This window comes from Lepidochelys olivacea, assembly GCF_965140295.1.
Source record: "Lepidochelys olivacea isolate rLepOli2 genome assembly, chromosome: 7".
NCBI lineage: Eukaryota > Metazoa > Chordata > Testudines > Cheloniidae > Lepidochelys > Lepidochelys olivacea.
This window is the reverse complement of record NC_140417.1, coordinates 61,158,741-61,183,984: the sequence shown is the minus strand read 5'-3', so window position 1 is coordinate 61,183,984 and position 25,244 is coordinate 61,158,741. Positions and strand designations below refer to the sequence as shown.

At 47.6% G+C, this 25,244-nt stretch overlaps 2 protein-coding genes across 4 annotated transcripts in view; one reads left to right on the top strand and one right to left on the bottom strand.

Annotated features, from left to right (window-relative positions):
* The window catches only part of ERLIN1 (ER lipid raft associated 1), a 68,388-nt gene extending 46,364 nt beyond the window's left edge, over window positions 1–22,024 (top strand). For all 3 annotated transcript variants that reach the window (XM_084633253.1, XM_084633251.1, XM_084633252.1), the window contains exons 6-12: window positions 851–976; window positions 4,123–4,196; window positions 7,072–7,130; window positions 15,155–15,246; window positions 16,476–16,565; window positions 16,953–17,032; window positions 17,299–22,024. In XM_084633253.1, the coding sequence (XP_084489379.1) occupies window positions 851–976; window positions 4,123–4,196; window positions 7,072–7,130; window positions 15,155–15,246; window positions 16,476–16,565; window positions 16,953–17,032; window positions 17,299–17,517 (740 nt within the window). In that variant the 3' untranslated portion in view covers window positions 17,518–22,024. The remainder of the gene's footprint in view (window positions 1–850; window positions 977–4,122; window positions 4,197–7,071; window positions 7,131–15,154; window positions 15,247–16,475; window positions 16,566–16,952; window positions 17,033–17,298) is intronic.
* A 1,507-nt stretch (window positions 22,025–23,531) lies between these two features.
* The window catches only part of ADAM8 (ADAM metallopeptidase domain 8), a 97,021-nt gene continuing 95,308 nt past the window's right edge, over window positions 23,532–25,244 (bottom strand). The window contains exon 26 of the mRNA XM_084635583.1: window positions 23,532–24,965. Within this exon, the coding sequence (XP_084491709.1) occupies window positions 24,915–24,965 (51 nt within the window). The 3' untranslated portion in view covers window positions 23,532–24,914. The remainder of the gene's footprint in view (window positions 24,966–25,244) is intronic.

Genomic DNA, 25,244 nt, shown 5'->3' with positions numbered 1-25,244 from the left:
GCCATCCTACAGCAGCTATAGCATAGGCTGGCAATACCACTTCCATTCTCCTTATCCTGATGCTGTTATGGCTCCCCTCACCAGAGAATCTGATTCTAACCCCATGTTTCCACACTCCCCTAGACTGGAATTTTCCAGGCACGGGGTTGTCCGAAGGTGAATGAGCAGGTGCAAACAAACTGTAAAGAGATTGACTGCCTCTTGATCTTAAAATCATTTGGACTTCGAAATGGCAAGCTTGGTTTGCAAAGAGCCCACATTCAGAAGAACTTAGTTTGCTTAGTTTGGGGGGCAAAAACTGCAGAACCAAGCACATGCAATAAGCTCAGCTACTCAAAAGCTGGTAAAGTTTACAAGTTTTTTGAGCAAGGTGGAGTAGCTTGTGAAGGCAGCAGGCTTGGCCTAAGGCTTCTGTTGCTCCACCGGGTCACCAGTTGTGGAACAGGAAAGTGAAATCCCTGCCGCTGCACCATGTGGAACAGCCTCTGGCTTTTTTCCCTTCAAAGCAGGGAAACATAATGCTGGGAACTAGCGTTACTGCAGCATTGAGAGAGAAACACCTGCTCGGGTGTCGGGGAGTCACAGCATCTACTAGGCCTGTATTCTGTATTCAGCACTGTCTGTTCCTGTATATGGCTCATAGCAGACTTCCCTGTTTTGTTTGTTGCAGACCATAAAGCAGGGCTGTGCAATATTCTTATTTGTGCATAATTATCCTACTCTTCTAGGTTTAGTTTGGACAATCTAGAATTGAGGGGATCTTACCTTGTGAGAGTGCTAGGGCTGTTAGAATGGCCATGTAGACTGAAAAACATTGTTGTGTTGCCCTGTGGTAACTCTCTTTCCTCAGTGTTCGATGTTGTGAAGAACTACACTGCAGACTACGATAAGACCCTGATCTTCAATAAAATTCACCATGAGCTGAATCAGTTCTGCAGTGCCCATACCCTCCAGGAAGTGTACATTGAGCTGTTTGGTAAGTATGTGGGGACCAGGGAGTATACAACAAATGAAAGTGTAATTCAGTAGCCAGCTATGCCTCTGCCCACAATTGTCTCCATTCACAAGTGTCCGTCAGGAAGCCAGGGTTGTGCTGAGATCACCAACAAGAACAGCCTCCTTGAGAACGCACAGTTCACTACAATTATTCTAAGTCCTTATCAATGCGGGTTGTTTCATTGTTCATGTGATGTCATATTGTGGGTTTATGGGGATAACAGTAGCTGTTAGCCCAGAACTGAACTTTGGATATAAGATCAAACAAAGCCTGTGTAAGTGGTCATAACCTGTCACCACTGCAACAAAAGGAGGTTCCTGGAAACAGAAGTTTGGAATGTCACACATTGCTCAGACCCTTGCACCATTGCTAAATGAGTCTTCACCACCACCTTGGAATCCTCCTTTGATTTCTGTGTGGAAGAAATGGAAGGGAGTTCTTTTCAGTCCCTTTGCCTCTTGTCATAAATATAAAGGGAAGGGTAACCACCTTTCTGTATACAGTGCTATAAAATCCCAACCTGGCCAGAGGCAACATCCTGTTACCTGTAAAGGATTAAGAAGCTCAGCTAACCTGACTGGCACCTGACCCAAAGGACCAATAAGGGAACAAGATACTTTCAAATCTTGTGGGGTGGGGCGGGGCGGGGGAGGCTTTTGTTTTGTGCTTTTTGTTTACGTGTTTGATCTCTCTTGGGACTGAGAGAGGCCAGACAGAAATCCATCTTCTCCAACCCATCCTAATGCAAGTCTCCAATATTGCAACCAGTATAGGTAAGCCAGGCAAGGCGGATTAGTTCATCTTTTGTTTTATGTGAATTTTCCCTGTGTTAAGAGGGAGGTTTATTCCTGTTTTCTGAAACTTTAAGGTTTTGCCCAGAGGGGGATCCTCTGTATTTTGAATCTGAATACCTTGTAAAGTATTTTCCATCCTGACTTTACAGAGGTGATTCTTTTACCTTTTCTTTAATTAAAATTCTTCTTTTAAGATCCTGATTGCTTTTTCATTGTTCTTAAGATCCAAGGGTTTGGGTCTGTGTTCACCTGTACAAATCGGTAAGAATTATTGTCAAGCCTTCCCCAGGAAAGTGCTGTAGGGCTTGGGGGGATATTTTGGGGGAAGACATCTCCAAGTGGTCTCTTTCCCTGTTCTTTGTTTAAAACGCTTGGTGGTGGCAGCATACTGTTCAAGGCCAAGGCGAAGTGTGTACCTTGGGGAAGTTTTTAACCTAAGCTGGTAAGAATAAGCTTAGGGGGTCTTGCATGCGGGTCTCCACATCTGTACCCTAGAGTTCAGAGTGGGGAAGGAACCCTGATACCGGCTATCTGAGCTTCTTAATGCTTTACAGGTAAAGGAGGGATTTTATGCTACCCTTAGCTGTATGTTTGACACCCCCTCTTACTGGTCTCCTTTTCAAAGTAACAGTCCCAGTCTTTGCAGTCTTTCTTCATACAAGAGTCTTTTTCTGGGCCCTTGATCACTCTTGTCACTCATCTGTGAAACCCCTCTAGTTCTGTAGCATCTTCTTGGAGATGAGGGGTGACCAGTGCTATACAGTGTCCGCACGAGGCCACACCATTGATTTATATAATATTCTCTATTATTCACCATCCCGCTAATATTTCCTCCTCCCTTGCCCCACATATTCAGAGTGGGGAAGGAACCCTGACACCTCTCCTCTGCTCCTGACTCCCAAATGAGATCCTTTGTCGTTGTGTCTCCTCCCCCGCCCCCCCTTCTTGTCACAAGTGGCATGTGTTGGTGTGTCATGTCTTGGCTTGACACCCAACTTCTAGATGCATGTTACCCATCCTCTACTAGTACCCCAATCAGGGCAGAGTTTACGAAGCAGCATCTGGGGGATGGTTGATTTTGGAAGGGCAGGGCAAAGGGGGTTCCTGGCATGGGAAAACCGGTTGTATTAGGACTTGAGTCTGAATGTAAATTGCTGTGTACAGCACAGATATGGTAAGGCTGGGTGGGCTCAATAAATATCCATGGTAGAGAGAATCTTCCTAGTGCTATTTGCAGATTATCTTTAACCTTTTGGAAATTGGCTAATTCCAAAGGAGGAGTGTCCTGGGGAATGATTGATTTCCAAGCGCAGATGGGGATGGGCATCGTTCATCCACAAAGGCTTCCCTTTGCCTCTGTGCTGATGTGCATGGGCCCCCGTTATCAGATCAGGCAGTAAAGCTGTAACAAGCCGGGGAGAAGGAGTGTTGTAGAGTGCTCCAAAGATGGCCAGGCTTTGGCTCAATCTTACTTCCCTGGTAGCTTGATCCACAGCATGGCATCCTTGACAAAGACTTTATTTCCAGCTCCAGTGCTTCATCCTAGACCTCATTAACTGCACTCTTCCCAAAAAGCACAGCTGTATTGGAGGGGAGGTGGATGGAGAAGTAGATTGTGCTGTAGGTGGGTCCTGATCTCTCCAGGGCCTTGCAGATTTAAGGACAAAGCATCAAACTGGCATTGGAGTCAGTGTGGCAAGGGATGGTGGAGGGCAGGCTTGTGCCCTAAGTTCCACATGGTATTTCCTGCTGTGGCATTGAATAGAACAGTTGTTGTGTTGTGTCTCCCATCAGCACTGGCTGCAGTAAGTTTGCTAGTGGGGGAGCCAGCCTGGAAGCAACCAGCCTTAACCAGTGTCAAGGTCTCCTCCTGGAGAGATGAGGGGGAACAGGGTTTCCAGTGAGCTGTCGACAGATGCAGGCATTTCTTACTGTGTCCTTTAAAACTCCATGCTGAATGTCCCAGAGAACAGCAGGTGAGAGGGACATTCAGCATCAAACTAAACATAGAGGTTATCTCCCAAAAGCATACATATAGAGCTCCCACTGCCACAGCAGCTGGTGTCCGTATGGTGCAGCAGGCCAGGCATTGGGCTGGCAATAGTATGCCCATGATCCCAAGTTCACACACAGCACTGTGGAATCAGGAGGCGGGCAGCATATTGCAGGGTTTTGCAAAGTTCTTTATCCTTATTTTGTACTGTCTGGATGGACCTCCCTGCTGAGCGCTGTATTGACACTAATCACTACATGCACATTAGCCAGGGAGAATGCTAAATTTTACAGTGCAGGCTGCAGTGTTGCTGAATCTCTCTTGTTCCTTGAACACAGATCAGATTGATGAGAACCTGAAGCTGGCCCTGCAAAAAGAGCTGAATGTCATGGCGCCAGGTCTCACCATCCAGGTAGGCTCTTTCCTAACGGGAAACTCTTCTATATTTCACTCCCATAAAGCTTACAGTTGAAAAGGGATGGAAATGGTTTCCTGCCTCCATGTTTCATATGGCTTTCAATTAAGTACTGGGCACATGCCAATTTGTCTGCTCTCTGCGAGGAACATCTTCTTGTTCCCCATGCCAACTGCCACCACTTCTGTGCACCCTTCAATGTGATTACATGTATTGTATTGAAGTGTGCAGCCGCATCTAGCAGAAAAATGTTGTAATTCCACGGTCAGCTTCCCCAGCATGCTTCTGCATAGGAGCATTCTGTCTCAGCCGATTTGCAAAGATCTGGCCATTCTAGCCGCCTCAGCTTTTCGCAAAACCCATTTAGGACTTAGATGTTGCCCTTCTTTCCATGGAAAACTTGTCATTATGGTCAGAAAAGAGAGACTATGTGAAAGAGAGAGAAGTGGTCCCTTCTTTCTGCACAGATCTGCATGTATTAGTTACATCTGCAAACATATTAGTGACAAAAATAAGTTTTTACTATTTCTGTCATCCCTGCAGAGCCAACCCAGCTCTGAGAGTGTGAGCGGGAGTCTGTCCCAGCCTACACATCAGCACACTTGTTAAAGGTAACTTGAACAGGAGAAAATTGGGCTTGTTCCTCTTCTGTGTCATGTGTACAGAGGGAGGTTGTTTCCAAAAGACTTTTTTCTGCTTGCATTTTACATTAGAAATCAGGTTCCATCTAGGCTGTGAGACTCTTTGTGATGGCTGAAGAACCTGTGAGCAGTCACTTGAGAGGCCCCCATTCTGGTACCCCATCACAAGAATTAAACAAGTGAAAGCTGAGTCAGCGGGAAGGGTCAGACTCCTTCTACTTTGCTTGTTTTTGTTATCAAATTTAACTTGCTAAATTAATATTTTGAGTGGAGGGAGCCTATATTAAAAAAATCTATGGCCTCAGTCCTTCCATCGGGTGTGAAGAGCTCACAAAAAACATCCTTCCACCTCACAGCTTGTCTTTGCAATTGCACAGTCCCTGTAGACAATGACAGATTGTGGTAAGCATCATGTCACAATCAACTTTGGAAGAGCCCTGAGGCCTTGCCTTTCCTAACCACCTAAGCCATCCAGATTTAACAGGCCTGATATTTTTAAGGTAAAAAACAAGCGGGGAAAAACCTTCTTTAAGTTTAAAAACTAGCTCTTTTTCAAACCCTCTGTATCCATCAAAAAGAGCAAAAAAGGGCACAAGCACAGTTTTAAAAGTTCTTTGCAGGTCACCATTAATTGAATTTAAATTGCAGAACTAAATCCTGTCCTCAGACATGTGCTATCCTATTGAAGACAACTGAGGATAGCTCTCAGCCTGCCAGATCTTTGTCACTTGTTAGGAATTGGAAGGCAGCCAGCTTGACTGAGCCCAAACTGAGTTTGCAGGACCTACAGTTAGAAGCCACATAGTTTAACTTGTAAACTAAGCATACTTCATCTTGAGTCCTGCCTGGCATTTTCAGTCCCGTCTCAGAATAGCATTGCATTTTGAAGTCTCTGGTATAATGTTCCTTACTGTGCAACTTGCCCAGCATTCTGTATCCTGTGTCACTGAAGCCATGTGCTCACTTGGCTAAGGTTGCATCAGGATTTTTAATAGAGCCCTTTATGTACAATGGCTTGTAGCTTTCTAGGCTGAAATTACATGTGCTAGGCAGGGGAGTGAGCTCTCTGTTTTGATGGCCACTCCGCCTTACACTGTGGTTCACCATGAGGCCCCATTCCAGCTTCATGCCTAGGATGGTCTGTCCTATCTCAATGCATTTCCCTCCCTATATTCTTCCCCAGGCCTCATTCCCATCCAAGGGCAACTCTGTATCCATACAGATGTAAAGAGGGTGTTCTGTTATCTGGAAAAGACCAAATCCTTTAGAAAATGCAGTAGGTTATTTGTTGCATATAAGGAGAGATGCCATGGAGGAACACATCGTTGAACAGACTCTTGCACTGGGTTAGGAGATGACTAGAACATTCATACATCTTAGCTAGGGAACTAGTACCCCCTGGTTTCAATACCCACTTCATGAGAGCCACCACAGCAGCAGCGATCTGCCTTAGGCAAGTTTCCCTGCTGGAGACTTGCACAGCAGCAACTTGGAGTTCGGTGCACACTTTCATCAGATGCTAGTCTCAGATTTAGCACCATGCTCCAGTGCCAAGTCTGGGAGAGCTGTGCTGTCATCCATATTTAGCTAAGGATCTGGTGGAGCTCTGCTTGCTAATCGCCCACAAGAGGAATGCACAGAGGCCCTTAAAGGAGAGAAACATTACTTTCTAGTAACTGTTCTTGGAGAGCTGCCTGTGTACAATCACACTGTCCTGCTCTTTTGGGTTTTTCTGAAGGATAAAAGTTACACATGTGAATGTTGCCGACTCCCTTCCAGTTGGCTTTGTTGGGGAGGGGAGTTCTGAAGAGGGAATGCAATGAGGAGACCAGGATGGCGTGGCAGACCAGAGTATGGAGGAAGTTGTGTGTATGAGGGCAGCTCAAAAAGAGGCAGAGAAACAGGGAGACAGTGGAGAGGTTCAAAGGGGGTGACCTTTTCAGAGTGACCTCATAGGTGGAGATGTTCTATTCTCAGTGACAACTTCTTGTAGGACAGGAACAGAGAAGCTGAATGGAACCACCAACCTGTAAGTCACTTTCTGAACCTCACATAGTGATGTCCAATGTCTAAGTTCTGCTGGTATGAGATTTAGAGTTTTCTCTACTAGATGGCACTGCCTAAATCAGATTATTTTAGCAGAATAAGTTGCGTTTCTTGCAGGTGGTTTCCCAGCTGTGCAGTTCTAATTGTAGAGTCTGTTTTTAAATGCCCTTTGGCTTCTTTTTCAGGCTGTGCGTGTTACAAAGCCCAAAATCCCAGAAGCCATCCGAAGAAACTTCGAACTAATGTGAGTACTTGCGCAGCAGATCCCATTGTTTAGCAGGTTCATGCTCCTCACACCAACTAGGGTGTGTAATAGTTCCAGAATGTCCTATCAGGGGGAGTGGTGGGCCCCTTCACAGCCACTGCAGTTGGTGCCCAGGACCCCATAGAGGGGTCCACGCTTCTTATTCCTCATTGTATGTTAGTGGAGAAATTCCGTGGAATTGACTAGAGGAGGAGGCGGCTCTTCCTCTTACCATCTTCTGTTGCTAGAATTCAACTCCTGCTGGCAGCGAGCAGAGACACTCACAGAAGGATCTCCTTCCCTATCCATGGGTAGCAGAACTCATCTCAGCAAAGCTCTAATGGTTTCATATGTATTGAATTAGACAGGGCTCTTCTGTAATGTCACTATCTCACTGCAGTAGTGTGCTGAACGCTGTATCTATTGAGCATGCTTTGTGAGTGTCCCTTCCCTGGTGGAAGGAAAGGCCGAATTGGCCACTGGCTCGGATGTAAATGGAGATTGTCAAGGACTCAAGTGCAGCAAAGTGGGGCTCTTCTCTCACCCTTCTCTCCTGTTCTTCTGAGGAGATAGATTCCCCCTCCCCAATTTCACGTGGAGATGAAATTTGAACTGGCTTTTTTGCCTTCCTGGTTGGTGCATCATCTTCCAGACCATTAGCAGCTGCTACAGTACCAGAGGAGGGAGCCCTGGAGATGGCTCGTTTGCTTCCCCTTCCTCCCTGTGTGTGTGGAAGAGTAAAGCAGCTATAAAACCAGTGCAGCCTGCTTGGTGTGAAGGTGTCTGTAGGTGGATGGTGATGCAGAACTGGTCTCTCTGTTTCTGTGCAGATTGCAACTTCAGACATCACAAAGCTCCCTGGAACCTGTCTGGGAGGGTTTAGCAGCCTCAAGCATTGCCCATCTGCTATTGTCCATGCGGGAGCCTGCTTTCTAGAAATTCCCTCAGGACTCTGAGGAAGGATCACACTGTACTGCTTCCCCTGTATGCTGTCCTTTCCCAGAGTCACGGTTAAGTGCAGAGCTGAGGCATGGGAGCCATTCAGGGTTTACGTTAGCTAGTCTATAGCATACGGTTAAACTGCCCATCGTAGTTAACACTCACTCTGCTGTCCCTGCTTGGGGGTGGGTGGTGTCTGTCTGCAGCAGCTGCACAAGGGCAGTCTTTGCTGCTGGTGGGTACTGGTGCTGGGATGGTGGGAAATAGATGAACCTGGAAGTTGCCTCCAGAAAGGGGGTAGGTGTCTGGGGAAAAAAAGGAGAGCAAAGATACACAAGGCCAAGCAGAATGTAAGGACAGCAGGAGCAATAGAATAAGCGAGGTGCTTAATCCCAGGCATGGGTAGGAGAATGTTGGAGGACAGTTTTTGCACCACGCACGCACGCTAGTCATTACGCAGACTATGTTCCCATCTGTGTAACAAGGCCAGGTGGAGGCTTTATCTGGCTGTGGGCTATGCTGCACTTGGGGCCGGGATGCACTCTGTGGCATGGCAGGATAGGGTGACTTGGCAGTGTTGCCCACTTTCACAATTGTATCACAAGTCTTGTGATATTTGCTGTTTTCCATCAAGCCCCAGCTGCTGGAGTCATGTGATCACATGAGAATTTTGGCTTAATTACCAAAAAGTAAGTTTCTAGCATTTGTGGTTGTGAAAGAAAGCTTGAAAAGTGGCCCTGATGCAGCCCTGTAGGTTAAGATATTGGACTGCAAATAAACCCAAAACTTATTAGTGAAAACAGATCAATATTTTTAAACGAAAAGGAATACTTGTGGCACCTTAGAGACTAACCAATTTATTTGAGCATAAGCTTTTGTGAGCTACAGCGCACTTCATCGGATGCATACTGTGGAAAGTGTAGAAGATCTTATTATATACACACACAGCATGAAAAAATACCTCCTCCCACGCCACTCTCCTGCTGGTAATAGCTTAGCTAAAGTGACCACTCTCCTTACAATGTGTATGATAATCAAGGTGGGCCATTTCCAACACAAATCCAGGTTTTCTCACCCACCCACCCACACAAACTCACTCTCCTGCTGGTAATAGCTTATCCAAAGTGACCACTCTCCTTACATTGTGTATGATAATCAAGGTGGGCCATTTCCAGCATTTTCATTATTTTTTCATGCTTTGTGTGTATATAATATCTTCTACACTTTCCACAGTATGCATCCGATGAAGTGAGCTGTAGCTCACGAAAGCTCATGCTCAAATAAATTGGTTAGTCTCTAAGGTGCCACAAGTACTCCTTTTCTTTTTGCGAATACAGACTAACACGGCTGTTACTCTGAAACCTATTTTTAAACGGAATCTCAAGACTTTTTGAGTTCTGATTTGTGACTTTTGATAATCTGGGGTTAGCAGTGCTACATATGTGCTCTGCCTTTGTACTCCCATCACCAGGGCCGTCTCTGAGTACCTTGCAAACATTCATTAAGTTACCTTCACAGACCTCCAGGAAACTAGGGCAGTGCTATTATCCCCAATGCATGGATGGGAACTGAGATGTATGGAGTCTGGCAGAGCCAAGAACCAAGCCCAACTCTCCTAAGTTTTGAACAAATGCCTTAATAGCTAAGGCAGCTGGTGGGTGGTGTTAGTAAAAAGTTTGGGAACCACTTCTTCACCACCAGACCATCCTTCCAATCCAGCAGCCTGTGTCACAGGGATCCTCAGTATCCTCAGAGAGCAGCAAGCTTGTGGTGAGGGCAGTCTGGGGCTCTGAATCAATGAATGAGATGATAGCTTGCCTGAATGTTTAGTGTAAACACCTTTAGAGGAGTCCCAATAGTCAGCCCTGGAACTTGATCTTCCCCTGGGTCCATCTCTGCCCCCTTCTTAAAACTCCAGGGCCCATGGTCCTGGTGTGAATCCTGTGTTCTAACCACCATCCTTTGAAGCAGAGGACTGCTTGGCCTCCCCTTACAAGAAGCTCCTTAATTGGCCACAGATCTCTTGTCCTCTAGACTCATCAGGTTTTCTGTGTCACTCCCCCGAACTCCAGTAAGAGCGTTGTATGGAGGTCCCTCAGACAGCCAGAGTAGCTGTCTGTGCCCTGTGGATGCAGCTTAGCTCATGGGTAGACACCTTATGTGCATCTGCAAGAGATGTTTGGGGTCAGGAGAAGTTCAGTGCATGGTGAAGTTCCTGAGTCTAAATCCTATTTTAATATTCTGGCTTAGCTGCTTTATTCTTAACCAGTCTGTTTGTGCCCTTCTCAGATCTCTAGCATTTTGAACTTCTCTTCCCTTTCATGTGCCTCTGCAAATAATGAAAGCTCTTCCATTTCCTTCGCTCGTGTTAGCAGGAATATACTCGGTGCTTGGGCCGGTTGTTAATTACATCTACCACAGCTAGCAGAGAGCACCAGAATGCAAAGGACAGACATCGTAGGTCCTCGCACAGGGTAGCATGCTGTCTTTTGGATAGAATAGTGGAGTGGAGAGTTGAAGCAGGTTACCTTGGAAGGGAGCTAACTGGCTTTGGCTCCGCTTGGTCACGTGGATATTCATAGATTCATAGATATTTAGGTCAGAAGGGACCATTATGATCATCTAGTCTGACCTCCTGCACAATGCAGGCCACAGAATTTCACCCACCACTCCTAAAAAAGACCTCACACCTATCTCTGTGCTATTGAAGTCCTCAAATTGTAGTTTGAAGACCTCAAGGAGCAGAGAATCCTCCAGCAAGTGACCCGTGCCCCATGCTACAGAGGAAGGCGAAAAACCTCCAGGGCCTTCCAATCTGCCCTGGAGGAAAATTCCTTCCCGACCCCAAATATGGCGATCAGCTAAACCCTGAACATATGGGCAAGATTCATCAGCCAGATACTACAGAAAATTCTTTCCCGGGTAACTTGGATCTTACCTCATCTAAAAACCCATCACAGGCCATTGGGCCTATTTACCATGAATATTTAATTACCAAAACCATGTTATCCCATCATACCATCTCCTCCATAAACTTATCGAGTTTAATCTTAAAGCAAGATAGATCTTTTGCCCCCACTACTTCCTTCGGAAGGCTATTCCAAAACTTCACTCCTCTGATGGTTAGAAACCTTCGTCTAATTTCTAATCTAAATTTCCTAGTGGCCAGTTTATATCCATTTGTTCTTGTGTCCACATTGGTACTGAGTTTAAATAATTCCTCTCCCTCTCTGGTATTTATCCCTCTGATATATTTATAGAGAGCAATCATATCTCCCCTCAACCTTCTTTTAGTTAGGCTAAACAAGCCAAGCTCCCTGAGTCTCCTTTCATAAGACAAGTTTTCCATTCCTCGGATCATCCTAGTAGCCCTTCTCTGTACCTGTTCCAGTTTGAATTCATCCTTCTTAAACATGGGAGACCAGAACTGCACACAGTATTCCAGGTGAGGTCTCACCAGTGCCTTATATAACGGTACTAAAACCTCCTTATCCCTACTGGAAATACCTCTCCTGATGCATCCCAAGACGACATTAGCTTTTTTCACAGCCATATCACATTGGCAGCTCATAGTCATCCTATGATCAACCAATACTCCAAGGTCCTTTTCCTCCTCCGTTACTTCTAGTTGATGCGTCCCTAGCTTATAACTAAAATTCTTGTTGTTAATCCCTAAATGCATGACCTTACACTTCTCACTATTAAATTTCATCCTATTCCTATTACTCCAGTTTACAAGGTCATCCAGATCCTCCTGTAGGGTATCCCTGTCCTTCTCTAAATTAGCAATACCTCCCAGCTTTGTATCATCTGCAAACTTTATTAGCACACTCCCACTTTTTGTGCTCAGGTCAGTAATAAAAAGATTAAATAAGATTGGTCCCAAAACTGATCCTTGAGGAACTCCACTGGTAACCTCCCTCCAACTTGACAGTTCACCTTTCAGTAGGACCCGTTGTAGTCTCCCCTTTAACCAATTCCCTATCCACCTTTCAGTTTTCCTATTGATGCCCATCTTATCCAATTTAACTAATAATTCCCCATGTGGCACAGTATCAAACGCCTTACTAAAATCTAAGTAAATTAGATCCACTGCGTTTCCTTTATCTAAAAAATCTGTTACTCTCTCAAAGAAGGAGATCAGGTTGGTTTGGCACGATCTACCTTTTGTAAAACCATGTTGTATTTTGTCCCATTTACCATTGACTTCAATGTCCTTAACTACCTTCTCCTTCAAAATTTTTTCCAAGACCTTGCATACTACAGATGTCAAACTAACAGGCCTATAATTACTTGGATCACTTTTTTTCCCTTTCTTAAAAATAGGAACTATGTTAGCAATTCTCCAATCATACGGTACAACCCCTGAGTTTACAGATTCATTAAAAATTCTTGCTAATGGGCTTGCAATTTCTTGTGCCAATTCTTTTAATATTCTTGGATGAAGATTATCTGGGCCCCCCGATTTAGTCCCATTAAGCTGTTTGAGTTTCGCTTCTACCTCAGATATGGTGATGTCTACCTCCATATCCTCATTCCCATTTATCATGCTACCATTATCCCTAAGATCCTCTTTAGTCTTATTAAAGACTGAGGCAAAGTATTTGTTTAGATATTGGGCCATGCCTAGATTATCCTTGACCTCCACTCCATCCTCAGTTTTTAGCGGTCCCACTTCTTCTTTCTTTGTTTTCTTCCTATTTATATGACTATAGAACCTTTTACTATTGGTTTTAATTCCCTTTGCAAGGTCCAACTCTACTTGACTTTTAGCCTGTCTCACTTTATCCCTACATATTCTGACCTCAATAAGGTAGCTTTCCTTACTGATCCCTCCCTTCTTCCACTCCCTATATGCTTTCTGCTTTTTCTTAATTACCTCTCTAAGATGCTTGCTCATCCAGCTTGGTCTACAACTCCTGCCTATGAATTTTTTCCCCTTTCTTGGGATGCAGGCTTCCGATAGCTTCTGCAGCTTTAATTTAAAATAATCCCAGGCCTCCTCTACCTTTAAACCCATAAATTCTTCAGTCCAATCCACTTCCCTAACTAATTTCCTTAATTTTTGAAAGTCAGCCCTTTTGAAATCAAAAACCCTAGTTGCAGATTTATTTTTGTTAATCCTTCCATTCAGTTTGAACTGAATTAGCTCATGATCACTTGAGCCAAGATTATCCCCTACAACCATTTCCTCTATGAGGTCCTCATTACTCACCAAGACCAAATCTAAAATGGCATCCCCTCTAGTCGGTTCAGCAACTACTTGCTGAAGGAATCCATCAGCTATCACATCTAGGAAAATCTGAGCCCTATTATTATTACTAGCACTCGTCCTCCAGTCTATATCTGGGAAGTTAAAGTCTCCCATGATCACACAGTTTCCATTAGTATTTACTTTATTAAAAACATTAAAAAGGGCTCTATCCATATCCAAATTAGATCCCGGCGGTCTATAGCACACGCCAAGTACTATCCCAGGGGAGGCTCTAATAGTTTTCTTCCCCAATTTAATTGTTGCCCAGACAGACTCAGTCATATCCATTTCATCGCTTCTTATTTCTTTACATTCTATCTCATCATTGATATACAGTGCTACTCCACCACCTTTACCTTTATTTCGGTCTTTCCTAAACAGCACATACCCTTCAATACCTGTAGCCCAGTCATGACTACTATTCCACCAGGTCTCTGTTATACCTATAATATCTGGTTTCACTTCCTGCACCAGTAACTCTAGTTCCTCCATTTTGTTACCTAGGCTCCTTGCATTAGTGTACAAACATCTTAATTTTTGCTGTTTGGCCTCACTCACATTCTGTACCCTATTAGGCACGGTTATTTTACTACCAGTATAACCTATTAGACTTGTATCTACACTGCCCTTCCTCCTACCTACAGCTGTATCCACTCTTACTTCATTTTCTTTCCACTCTATGCTAAATTCTGGCGTGGATATGATGCTGATTTGCCCGGGTTCACATCTGGAACCAGGAATAGAGAGTACCCTCTGCTGAAGGGGTGTTGTTGCCTTGTTGTCAGGACACGGTTTAGTCTTGGGGTTGTTAGGGAGCCTTGGTTGTTTGGCTTCCCAGATGACAATGGTGGCACAGATGCAAGCATCTTTTCCAGGGTAACTGACCCTTCTGGCCCAGAGGCTCTGTCACTGCAGTGTGCTCTATCTTGGAGCTGTCCCGGAAAAGCAGTGGGGTGCTCTAGCTAATGCAGAATGCAGTAGCTTGTCTTTTGAGTGGAGTACTTGTTTGTGTAAGCTCTGTGCCTTGTCCCAGGTACTGGCTGCCTGTTTCTAGGTGCAGGTCTTTGATCCATAAAGCTTGCAGTGGTCTAGGATACACTTCCTAGCAACCCCACCCATAAGTCATGTCAATTACAAGCCACCCTTGCCGTTTGGTTCAGGATGGGCAGCAAGACTTTCTCATGCAGGATACGGTGTCGGACTCTTCTGGCTGAAGCCCTAGATCATTGCAGGTGCAGAGGGCAGGTATTTCTGCACTCCACCCCTTTCATGAATTTAGTGCTTCCATGTAACGAGGCTCCCATGTGCAAAGGACCATTCAGGGCCATCTTTAAAACAGTAACTCCTCCTTCCCTTGCTAAGCTTGTACTGGGCAGAGCCTCAGGCAGGGCTCGGTTAACCTCCCCTTTGCTCAAGCAGTCAGCTGGCTTCCAGTTATGTCTCGTGGAGTAAATCCCGCTAACTGGATTCTGAGTTAAATGATGTTGAGATTTACACATTGGACTCCAAGGGCAGCCTGTTGTGACACAGCAACCACCAGTTAAGTGCAGCACGAAAAAACCCAGGAGCAAAAGCAAAATCCCAAATAGACAAGTGAGCTGCTCCTATTCTACAGTCAATTTACTGGAGTTTTTAACAAGTAAACCTTCAGTTCACCCTATATTCACCAAGCATGCTTGTTTGTGTGCTGTCTCTGGTTGTTCTGTACCTGCAACTCCGTGTCTCTCCCACCTGCACTCAACTGCTCCCTTTTGGGATGGTGACATTGCTGGCTGTGTTTGTTCTAAATCTACACCCTGAAAGCTCACTTGCAAACTCTTTTGTGGTGCAGGGAGGCTGAAAAGACCAAACTGCTCGTAGTAGCACAGAAGCAAAAGGTTGTGGAGAAGGAGGCGGAGACTGAGAGGAAGAAGGCTCTCATAGGTATGTTGAAGAGTCATTGACACACAAGTATGCCAAGGACTAGTATCTTCAGATTTCATCTGAACATGGACAGAACATCCCAGCCAAGCCCTTTGGACAGTCTGCTGTCCCTAGCCAAGCAGGAACAGGCTAGGTCGCTAGTCAGGTGGGAGACATCCAGGATAAATCGTGCAGCTGATGATTCAGTAGATGAGGCTCCTCCCTCTGAATCAGCACTGACTCCCTCACTGGGGACAGCAGATCTCTGAGCACCTCATCACAAGGCCGCATTGCACCCTGCAGCAGTTGGTGGCTACCAGTTTTTGTGGTGATGTTGCTTCTGACCATGCAGTGGGGCCTGTAATTGCCCAGTGGGCACCTGGTGCAGAAGCACATTATGCTATGAAGCTGTGTGTTTTAACTTCAGCAGTTTTATTCTCTCTTGTCATGTCAACAGTTTGTGTTGTGCTGACCCCAGTCCCCCATGTGGTGTTAGGGATGCTGTGCTGATGGAGGGGCCGTCTTTCAGAGCGGTTTTAAAGCCTACTCCTGGGGGTCATGGCCCTTTTGGAAAGGAATGGAGAGCAGCCCCAGTGGTCCTGTCCAACTCTAGTTCAGGGAGCACATGCCACTTCCATGAATGATTCCCCCTTGTAAAGTGCTACATTGTGGTGCAGGATAGGGGCTTAGAAGCTCACTAGAGTTCTCAACATCCCTCCCTTGGAAGCTGCTTAGAACTTAGAGATGTTCCTTTTGAAGAGAAATTCTTAGTAGTTTGGCTTCTACCCAAGATGTGTGCATCACATCACTAAACGGTTTGTTTTCAGTACATTGTAAGGGCATTCAGGATGGAGCTGCATACTGCACTGGGGACACTTGTAAGCCAGATCAGTCCTGTGGACTGGAATCACAAGCTGTCCTGGTGAAAGTGGCTGAGCTCTGCAGGCTGATTGTCTCCTAGGAAGTTTGTAGGGCATAATTTACTGGTAGCACCACCTGTGTGAAAGGTGGCTGAGTTACTGCAGTGCTAGAACCCATCACTGTTGTGTTTCCTGATCGTGCCACCCAGCTGTAACTGTTAATTTTTGAAGCACCTTGAGGGGATGGAAGAAGTGAGCTGTAGGGATAGCCTGGTACTGAGCCTCTTATCAGCAATAATATCCAGTGCAGTCCATTCAAAACTATTGTCCACATGCTGTGGCCACAGGTGCTTGAGCGAGCATTGTCTGAGCTGCAGTTTGTAATTGCAGAAGCTGAGAAGGCGGCTGAGGTGGCCAAGATTCATTATCGACAGAAGGTTATGGAGAAGGAAACAGAGAAGAGAATTTCTGAGATTGAAGGTAACTGGAGCTTGAGTAGTGACATTTCTCCTCTCTTCTTTCTCTCTTCGCGCCCTCTCCCCCTGCCCCGCTAGCTGTTAGCACAAGGTCTCCCAGAGGCACCCTCCCCGCACCCCCAGTAACTATGGGTGGAGGAGAAACCCGGGGATCCATGGTGCTATCACAATGCAAATAATAAACCTCACACAACTGTAGCTCTTAACTGAGGGTAAATTCTCCCTGAGTGTTTTCCACCAGCTCTTCAGTGCCTGCACATGTGTGTTGCTCAGCCTGGCTGTGACCAGGCACAGCCAGTGATCTCCTTACATCACAGTCCCAGAGGGCTTGTAGTAATGTTGCTATTTCAGTTCTAATGTTCTTTTCTATTTGACTTTCTCTTGCTGTTAGATGCTGTTTTGCTAGCAAGAGAGAGAACAAAAGCTGATGCAGAATATTACACGGCTCAGAAAATGGCTGACTCTAACAAGGTATGGGGAGTGCTTTTGGAACAAAGTGACCCAAAGTGTAGACTTGCTTGGTCTCTTCACTCCACTGAGGAAGGGGAGGGCTCCAAATGGCAAGTGATATGGGAATGTTTAATTTATCTGATATCAATCCAGTTTTCTGGCGCAGGGATTTAAATGTCGACCACAAACCCCTGTTGCTGGGTGAGAGGGGACCTGTGGGGATAAATCCAGTGATGTCTGCATGAGAATGTTGCCTCTTATGGGATCTGCTCTCTCACTCTGTATAGCTGAAACTCACGCCAGCGTATCTGGAGCTGAAGAAGTATCAGGCCATTGCTGCCAACAGCAAGCTGTATTTTGGTAACAGCATCCCCAGCATGTTTTTGGATTCCTGCACCTTCAAACACGTGGCTATGAGGACCGTGCCAGAAGCCAGCCTCCTTTCAAAGGAGGATCCTGCACTCTCTGGGGGAAGCCACCTCAAAAAACCAGAGAGCACAGGCTGATGCAAGAGGTGGAAAAGCTTCAGCAAGCTCTGGAGGAAGCAGCTGTGTCGTGCAGACCAGTGTCCTCCCTGGTGTGCTACCGGGGCGCTGTCTGCTCTCTGCCATGCCCCAGTGGGGCGGACGCAGCACACGCAGCCTCTTTCTACACAGATGTGACAATTGGATTGATTTCTTTAAGCAACAACTGTGTTGAGGGCTCTGCCTTTCCCTTTTCTCACTCCCTGTTTGAGCTGGTGCTTCCGAATGAGGGACAATCCTGTACTTAAACCTGCCTATACTGGAATATTAAAGGACAGAAGCCAGGGAGCCTTCTGCAGGAGGTGCAGTTGTTTAGAAGGCCTGTGTTCTGCATTACCTTTGTGGAAGGAGGTTTGGCCTAGGGGCCCTCGAGGGCGCTGGGTGAGTGGGATGGAAAGCGTGGTCGTTTTGCTGCCCACGCCCTGAGGCTGGACTGACTCGTTAACCTCCCTCATGCTGCTCTAAGGCCTGTCGCTCATCTAGATGTAAACTTAATTTCTTCTTGTAAAATGCTACCGACTTTCATCTGCGTCGTGCCTCACTGTGCACACCTGCTCAGCTCCCTAGATGCCAGAGGTCCTGCTAGGATGGGCTTGGTGGCAAGTAGATTTTTTTTTTTTAAATAGGAACCATATAGTTCTAATCCTTTCTGTAGATAGCAACACTAACTGCTTTGAACTTGGCACTAGTCTATAATGGTAATGCTGTGCTACCTGGGCTGCCTGTCTCCTTAGCTGCCCTATGTGCAATGAAGATCGTGTTCTGCTCTTTGGTGCTGTATGGCTCTGTCTCCTCCCCTCCAAAGATGCGGACTGAGGAGCAGGCAGCATATGGTGCCAGGTACTGAGGGCAAGGGGACAGACTTGTGAAACCTGCCCTGACCACAGATGCCTCTGCCAGGCCCCCCCCAGCCTCCTTTCAGTTAGCTTTGCCTCCTTGCCCTGGGAGGGCTGCTGCCTCTCTGCATCTGGCAGACAAAGAGAGGAGAGCAAGTGCAGATGGAGGACGTAGGAATCAGCGCTCCCAGGTCTGGGTCAAAGTCGTCTCCTTTCCCCCGCCACGCCACGCATGAGGGACTCAGTTGGCTGTCTTGCTGCCCACCTCTCCAGTGCTGGGGTGGCCCAGTGTTCGTTCTGCCTCCAAGCAGGGAATGGGCTCAACCAGCTGCTTCAGCTCAGTCTTGCTCCACCACTTCTGCAGCTCTGCCCCAGGGTGTCGGGATCAGGCTGCTGAGCTCCTGCGGTGGGAGGTCTGCAGAAGCAGCTCCCGATTGGAGTCATTTAATGTGAGGGTATTCTGTTTTTGAATGAAGTATTGTCGCTTCCCCAGAGAGCAGGCGCTCAGTGTGAACAGCTCCCATTGCCCAACCCATTGCCTGTTAGCATTTTTGACCATCCATAATGTCCTCAACTGAGTGGTGCTGCTGCTTGGGATGCTTCCCTGCTCGTGGCACAGGAAGGAAGCCCCCCTCTGCTGTCTGTCCCTTGACCCACTATCCTAGGGTGGGGGGAATTCCTACAGGAGCTGTGTTTGGTGTAGTCTCCTCCCCTCTTCTCCAAGGGTAGGGCCACTGTTCAGGTGGTATTTCACATACTGTTGTGTAGATGCTCCCTTTTAAGTCCTGGGGTGGGGTTTAGATCACCGGGATTGGTTCCAGAATGTCTTGCCTCCCATCTGGCCCTGACCCCCACTCTGCTAAGGTGGGAAAAGAGCAGCCTCATCCACCAGAATTGGAGTCTATGTGCTCATCCCACCCTCCGGCTCCACGGGCTGCACTAGCCCACTCAGCCCTGTGGGTGCTTCTTGGAAACGCTGAGCACCTGCATTTTGCCCTGCAGTTGATGTTGCAGGGAGTGTGGAGCTGGGGCTGGACTGGGGGCTTGTCTGGGGAACTTGCTCTGTATTTTTTCCTGAATGCTAATAATTTACCTTGTTCTCTGAAGTATTCAGTTCAAGGTTTAAAAACCTGAACCTGCCTTAGCACCTGCTGATGCGCTCACTCAGGAGGCCAGGGCTCTCACCGGGACTGGCCCACACACACTGATTTTTGTGCCGATTTAACTATTTTACTCAGGGGGTTCCCTGGTTGAAATAGTTAAATGAGTGTGAGCCCTCGAGTGCGTGCTGTTACACTGCTGTGAAGGTTCCTCTTCCTCTGCAGGACTAGCAATACAGCCCCAATCTCTTTTGTCCGGGTATAATTGTGGCCATGCTCAGGCAGCTGGCCTACTCTGTCTTACTGTCAGTGGGCTACAATTTGTGTGTGGACCGGGCCTGAGGCTTGCAGCTTTGCTTCTGCCATTTCTGTTCCTCGTGTCTGTAGATCTCATGTGCCCAAATGGCTGTTCTCTCCTAAGCATTTCTCCTGTGCTGCCCTTCCTTGGGGAGTCCTTGTGCTGCCTCGCTCCCCTGGGGGACAGAATGCCCTCTTTCTACTTTGCAGCATGAGTCCTGTGGTTCTTACTGGAGCTATTGTTCTCAACCCACTGCCCTTTCTGCAGCATTTCTGCCTTTACTGTGTTCAGCCAGAGTGCAGCGTATCTCTTGGAGGAGGTGTCCCAGCATGAATACAGTGTGCTTTACAGACCTGTTGCTCTGCATCCACTTTGCTGTTGGCTGTTTGGGGTGCACAATTAGTTGCTGCAGCCAGAGTATTCTCTTGTCCAGATACTTTCAAGCTAGTGCCCATAGGAAGGGAAGGCCCTGTGACTCCCTGTGCATTGGGCTGTCAGCATTTGTTTGCCAGTCTCTTAAAGCCCCACTAAGGTGGGAACCAAGGAACGATTAGCCACCTGAGGATTAAAATGCCATGCAGCCTCCTGGAGCCAGGCAGCAGCAGAGATGGCACTTCTTGATTGGGAGTTTGTGCACTCCTGCAGCTTCTGGGGTGAGGACAGATGAACCTTACCAAAGTGCCATTGCCTCCTTGCCCCACTGTGATAAGGTGGGAGAAGAGCAGCTCATCCACCAGAACTGGAGTCTACATGCTCATGGCTCCATGCTGAGCTGAATGGCACAGTCCTACTGACAGCCCCCTGGCGGTTCCACCATCTCGTGGAGAGAAGCCAGGCATTGCCAAGCAGCCTGTGGCCCCATGGACTTGTCAGAGTTTGAAGTAGCAGCCTCTGAATCTGCATCCTGGCCAGGGAGAACTCACCTGCTCTGTGGTTTTAGGTGAGATGGGCCTGAGCCCTCTGCTGTAATGACCAGCAGCCACAGCACACTGGGTGGCTCTTTGCTCTGCCAAGACTGCTGGCTAGCAGGAAGTTAGACTGGTTGACATCTGTGCCTCTGTCCCCAGGGAATTAGTCTCTGTGCCTCCCATTTCCCCATGCTGCTAAGCACCAAGCTATTAGCTGATGTGTGTCAGTCCTCCAGCCATATGCCAAGTACCTGCTTTCAAGGTCTCTGTGCTCTAGTCCAAGTTCTGAGCTGTCCAGTTGCCTGGCTGTGGGCTACACCAGTCTGCATTCCTGGGAGGGCCTGCACTACAGCAGGAGAGCATGGTCACAAGTACAAACTATGACTGAAAAAGCATCTGCTCCAGCTGTTTGAAAGTCTGCTATAAGCAGGGTTCTGTGCCCACTAGTGGTCTCACTGACTGAGGATGAGTGGGAGCTTAGTGTCTAAGGGATGCCTGATGGGTCGGGGATGGGGACAAGCCCTGTACTCTCTTGGGTGCCTGGGTGTACAAGACCTATGTATTGCTGTAAGAGCAGACCACTCCTCCAGCTCCAGGAGGCAGGCAACAGCGCACAAAACTGCAATGGCTGGCTCTATAGCCAGTGGGTGATGCTAGATTCAGGGTGCATACAGAAAACAGCTCCTTCTCTGCAAGAGGGGAGGTGCTCCTTGGGCAGTAATGATCCTCCCAAACTTCTGTTCACTTGTGGCCTCAGTCTGCTGCCAAGGAGGGTGCTGCAGGCTGGACTTGGCCTGTACAGCTTGGTCTTAGATGTGCTCTTTATCTGGCTTGGAATATATATGTCAATGCTCACTCTCCCTTGCTTGGTGTGATTTGCTTTTTGTACATTTCTCTTTAAGGAGTGCTTGAGGATGTTCCTAAGGGTTCACAGTCCTTTGGCAATATTTGATCAGTGCTTCCTGCACTAGACAGAAATCGCCTGTTTTCCTAACCAACATTTTAGGGTCCACATTCTGATCACTTTTACCTACTCTAAAATACTGTCCATGACATGCTGGTCATAAGTGAGACAGTTGGTTTGATCAGTGTTGGTCACTTGTGCATTAGTCTGAATTCTCACAAGGCTCATGGTCTGGAATTTACCTGTTTGAAAATGAATTTAGAAGTGTCCATGTTTTGAGATAGCAAACAACTTTCCCTCCACGAGCTGCTGGATTGTGTCTGAGGGTGGGGGGGCCTTGGGGCCTGGACAAATTTCTATGGAATTTACTTTTTTAAAAATTCATTTATATGGCAAAATGTTAAATTTTTTGGATAAGAATAAAATTATTTTGATACCATGTATTCGGTGGCTACCTTGCCCTCATCCTGCCTGCCTGCGTTGGGACTAGGCTGCCTCTTACTAGGTCGCCATCAGATTCATGTGAAGGCAGGCAACTGTAGTCTCACCCTCTGCAAACTCAGGGGAGGACCCAGCCCAGTATAAACAGATCAACCACCTCCATTTCCTGTCCTGTCTAGGTTTCCCTACTGGAAATACTCCAAGTGTCTTGGAGCGTACACAGAACCTGTATAGCCTAACACCTACCTTCAGCCCCTGCTCTCCTGCTGCAGCTAGAGGCTGTTGTGGGGGCTCTGCTGTTTAGGGCTCTAAAGCAAGATCTGCTCATGGTTGGGGGCTGAGGTTCTCAGAGGGAAAGATTTCCCAAGCCCAGGGCTTCTCCAGACCTAGCACTCACCACTGGTGGGATCCAGGAGGGTGGAGCAGTGATGGCCAGATGGAGAATCATTACCTGCCATGCAGTCACAGAGCTGTTACACATGCATCCATCCTCCCACAGCTCCAGGGCAATGTGCCCTGTACATGCACCAGGGCAAGGAGACAGACCCCCCCAACCCATTGTCCCTGGGCTTTCTTGCATCAAATTGGAGTAACATAACCCTGCTCCACAGCAACGGTGGCCAGCGTGGGGCCCTCCTTGTCACTGGTGTCAAGGTAACAAGGCTGCCAGGAGCTTAGCCTCTCCTGTCTCCTTGGGTCAGGGGAACTGCAAAAGGGGTTAAGGCTAAGTTGTAGGAGAGCAGCCTCAATCTCTTCCCTCCTGTTCAGGCCAAGTCCATTTTATGGCTGATGAAAAACCAAACTTGTTTTGTTCAGTTCAGGACAGCAGAGGGCCACATCCATTGATGGGGGCAGAGATGTACTATCTGCACTGCTTTCTCACTGCTGAAAAATGGAGCAGCTATACTGCATTCAACAAAGACATTTAGGCTCCCCTGCCTTCCATAGAAACCAGATGAAGTTAGAAGCTTAAATATCTGTGTATTGAAGGGAGAGATGCAACCTTCCTCCTGTGAGCACAGGCCAACCCTGGGCTGCTGGACAAGTGAAGAATCTGTTCCGTTGCAGGTGGGTTCAGAGCAGCAGCTTTCCTCTAACTGTCAGTAACCGATGGAGGGGAGAGCCATTGTATGAGCTGACTTACCTCTGCATTGTAGCTGCTGCTGCTAAAGTGCTAAGCAACTCTGTGTGTGGATACCCTCTCCTGCCCTGTGGCCCCCATGAAGTCAGGGTTGGGCCCCAGGACAGCAGTCCTCTAAAGTACAATGTGAGTTTAGACTAAAGCCCTCAGACCATGATCGAGACGAAGACTAGGGGCTGGATCTGTGCCCCAAGCTCTCCAAAGACACATACAGGGCTGCAAGGGAGCAGGAGAGTCCTACCTCCTTCCCTTAGCAGTCACTGTTTAACCCTTCCCCCAGCCAGCATCTAGAAACCCTGCACCAAGCTGGCCTGCAGCTTTGACTCTTACCAATGCCTTTGATTCAACTCATATCAAACTGAGCAGCATCAGATTTAACACCATGCTGAGTGAAAAGGTCACATTAAAGGTTATAAATTATCATGATTAAAAAAAACCAACCCATCTGTGACTTGCCCTTCAGACAGACCATAACTCAGACAATAATTTAAATGATAAAATACATTGGTTGCCAACAGAATAACCCAACACCAGCTGACTGTGATGTGCTCTGGGTGAGTAGGGCTGTTTGCTCAGCGCAGCATGTATTACTGTGGCATCAAGTTACTGCAGTAGATTCTGGGGTCCTGGCTGCTACCTGCCAGGCACCGTACAGCACTGGCTCCTGCATTGGCAGTAGCTGGTCATGCCTACGCACTGCACAGCCAGCAGCTTTGGAAATCTGTGCTGGGGAGAGAGCGGCTACTGCCTGCCCAAACCCAGGAACATCCCAAACGCCAGCTCCAGCCAGGAGTCCCAGTTCATCCTGACATGCTTTGGAAGAGCTGGAAAGTGCCATACGAGGGTCTGCGCTGTGGATAGTAGGAGCTGACACTTGAGACATTGAGGGAATTGGGCTGGCAGCTTGTCACAGTTGTTTTGCCTATAAGGAGAGGCCCTATGGAGGGCTGGGGAGCCAGCCCAGGCTCCTGGATGTGTCACTGTCAGCAAAACCATTTGGCTGGATTCAGGCACTAGGGGCAGGGCAAAAACAGTCTCTGAACATGCTAAGGTTCCAGCTGTTACCTAAGAGGCCATTGCTGGAATGGCCTTCCACAACCCCGGCCTGACTGCCGAATTGGATCACCCGCAGGGGCGGGGCACGTTTGCTATGTCCAGCACCTGAAAGCAACACCATAATTCCAGGCGGCAGCATGGGGATGCAGTGGGCAGAGATTACAGCTGCCAGCTTGCAATGCTGGGGTTAGTCCCCTCGATCTAGCTGACACGGTCCATGCTAGGATGGGTGGTCTTGGCAGTGCGTTGCCATGACACAATGATCTGCTGGGCTCACTGCGACAGATCATGCATGGCATGGAAATAGGAACGGTCCCCTGAGCTGCTCCCCCCACCCCCCTATGCCTGCATGGGGAGGGGGGGCTCTGCAGTGAGAGAAGTGTCCCTCATTTGTACTTTTGGGAAGGCCTTGCCCTTTCACTAGTAAAAACCTGAGAACATTTCCCTACGTCTGCTGGTGTGAGCCCCCCTGGCCTCCAAGCAGCCATTGCTGGCCAGCCCTGCTGTATTGTGCAGCCACAGCATCTGTGTTAAGGCACAGCTGAGTCAAGCATTTCATGTAAACACTCAAGACCTTGAAGGAAGACTCTGCTAAGCGAGTCGAGTACCATTAAGCAAGAAGCAGAAATGCTCAATCATTCTAGAGAAACGCTGGAGCCAGCCACGCCTTGCTGTCCCAGCCGCCACAGTCTGGGTCATCTCCGTGAAGCTGGAGGCTTCAGTGCCACCTTCAAGGAAGCAGCCTGCTGGAAAACAGAAAGAGAGGAGCCATGAGAGGGGCTGGGTCCTGGGACGCTGCTAAAGCCACCCTGGCAGTGACTGAATGACCGTGGCACATTGGCCCAGCCCAGTGCCCTCACTGGCACAGGAAGGGGAGGAACAGCTCAATCACTATAAAACAAAACAAAGCTGACTAGCCTGCTACTCAGCTAGTGAGGGAGCAGGGCATGATAGCCACCTAAACAGGGAGCCTAGCCAGGCAAAGGGAACCCCCCCCCAGCCCCACTGGGTAACACAACTGCCAA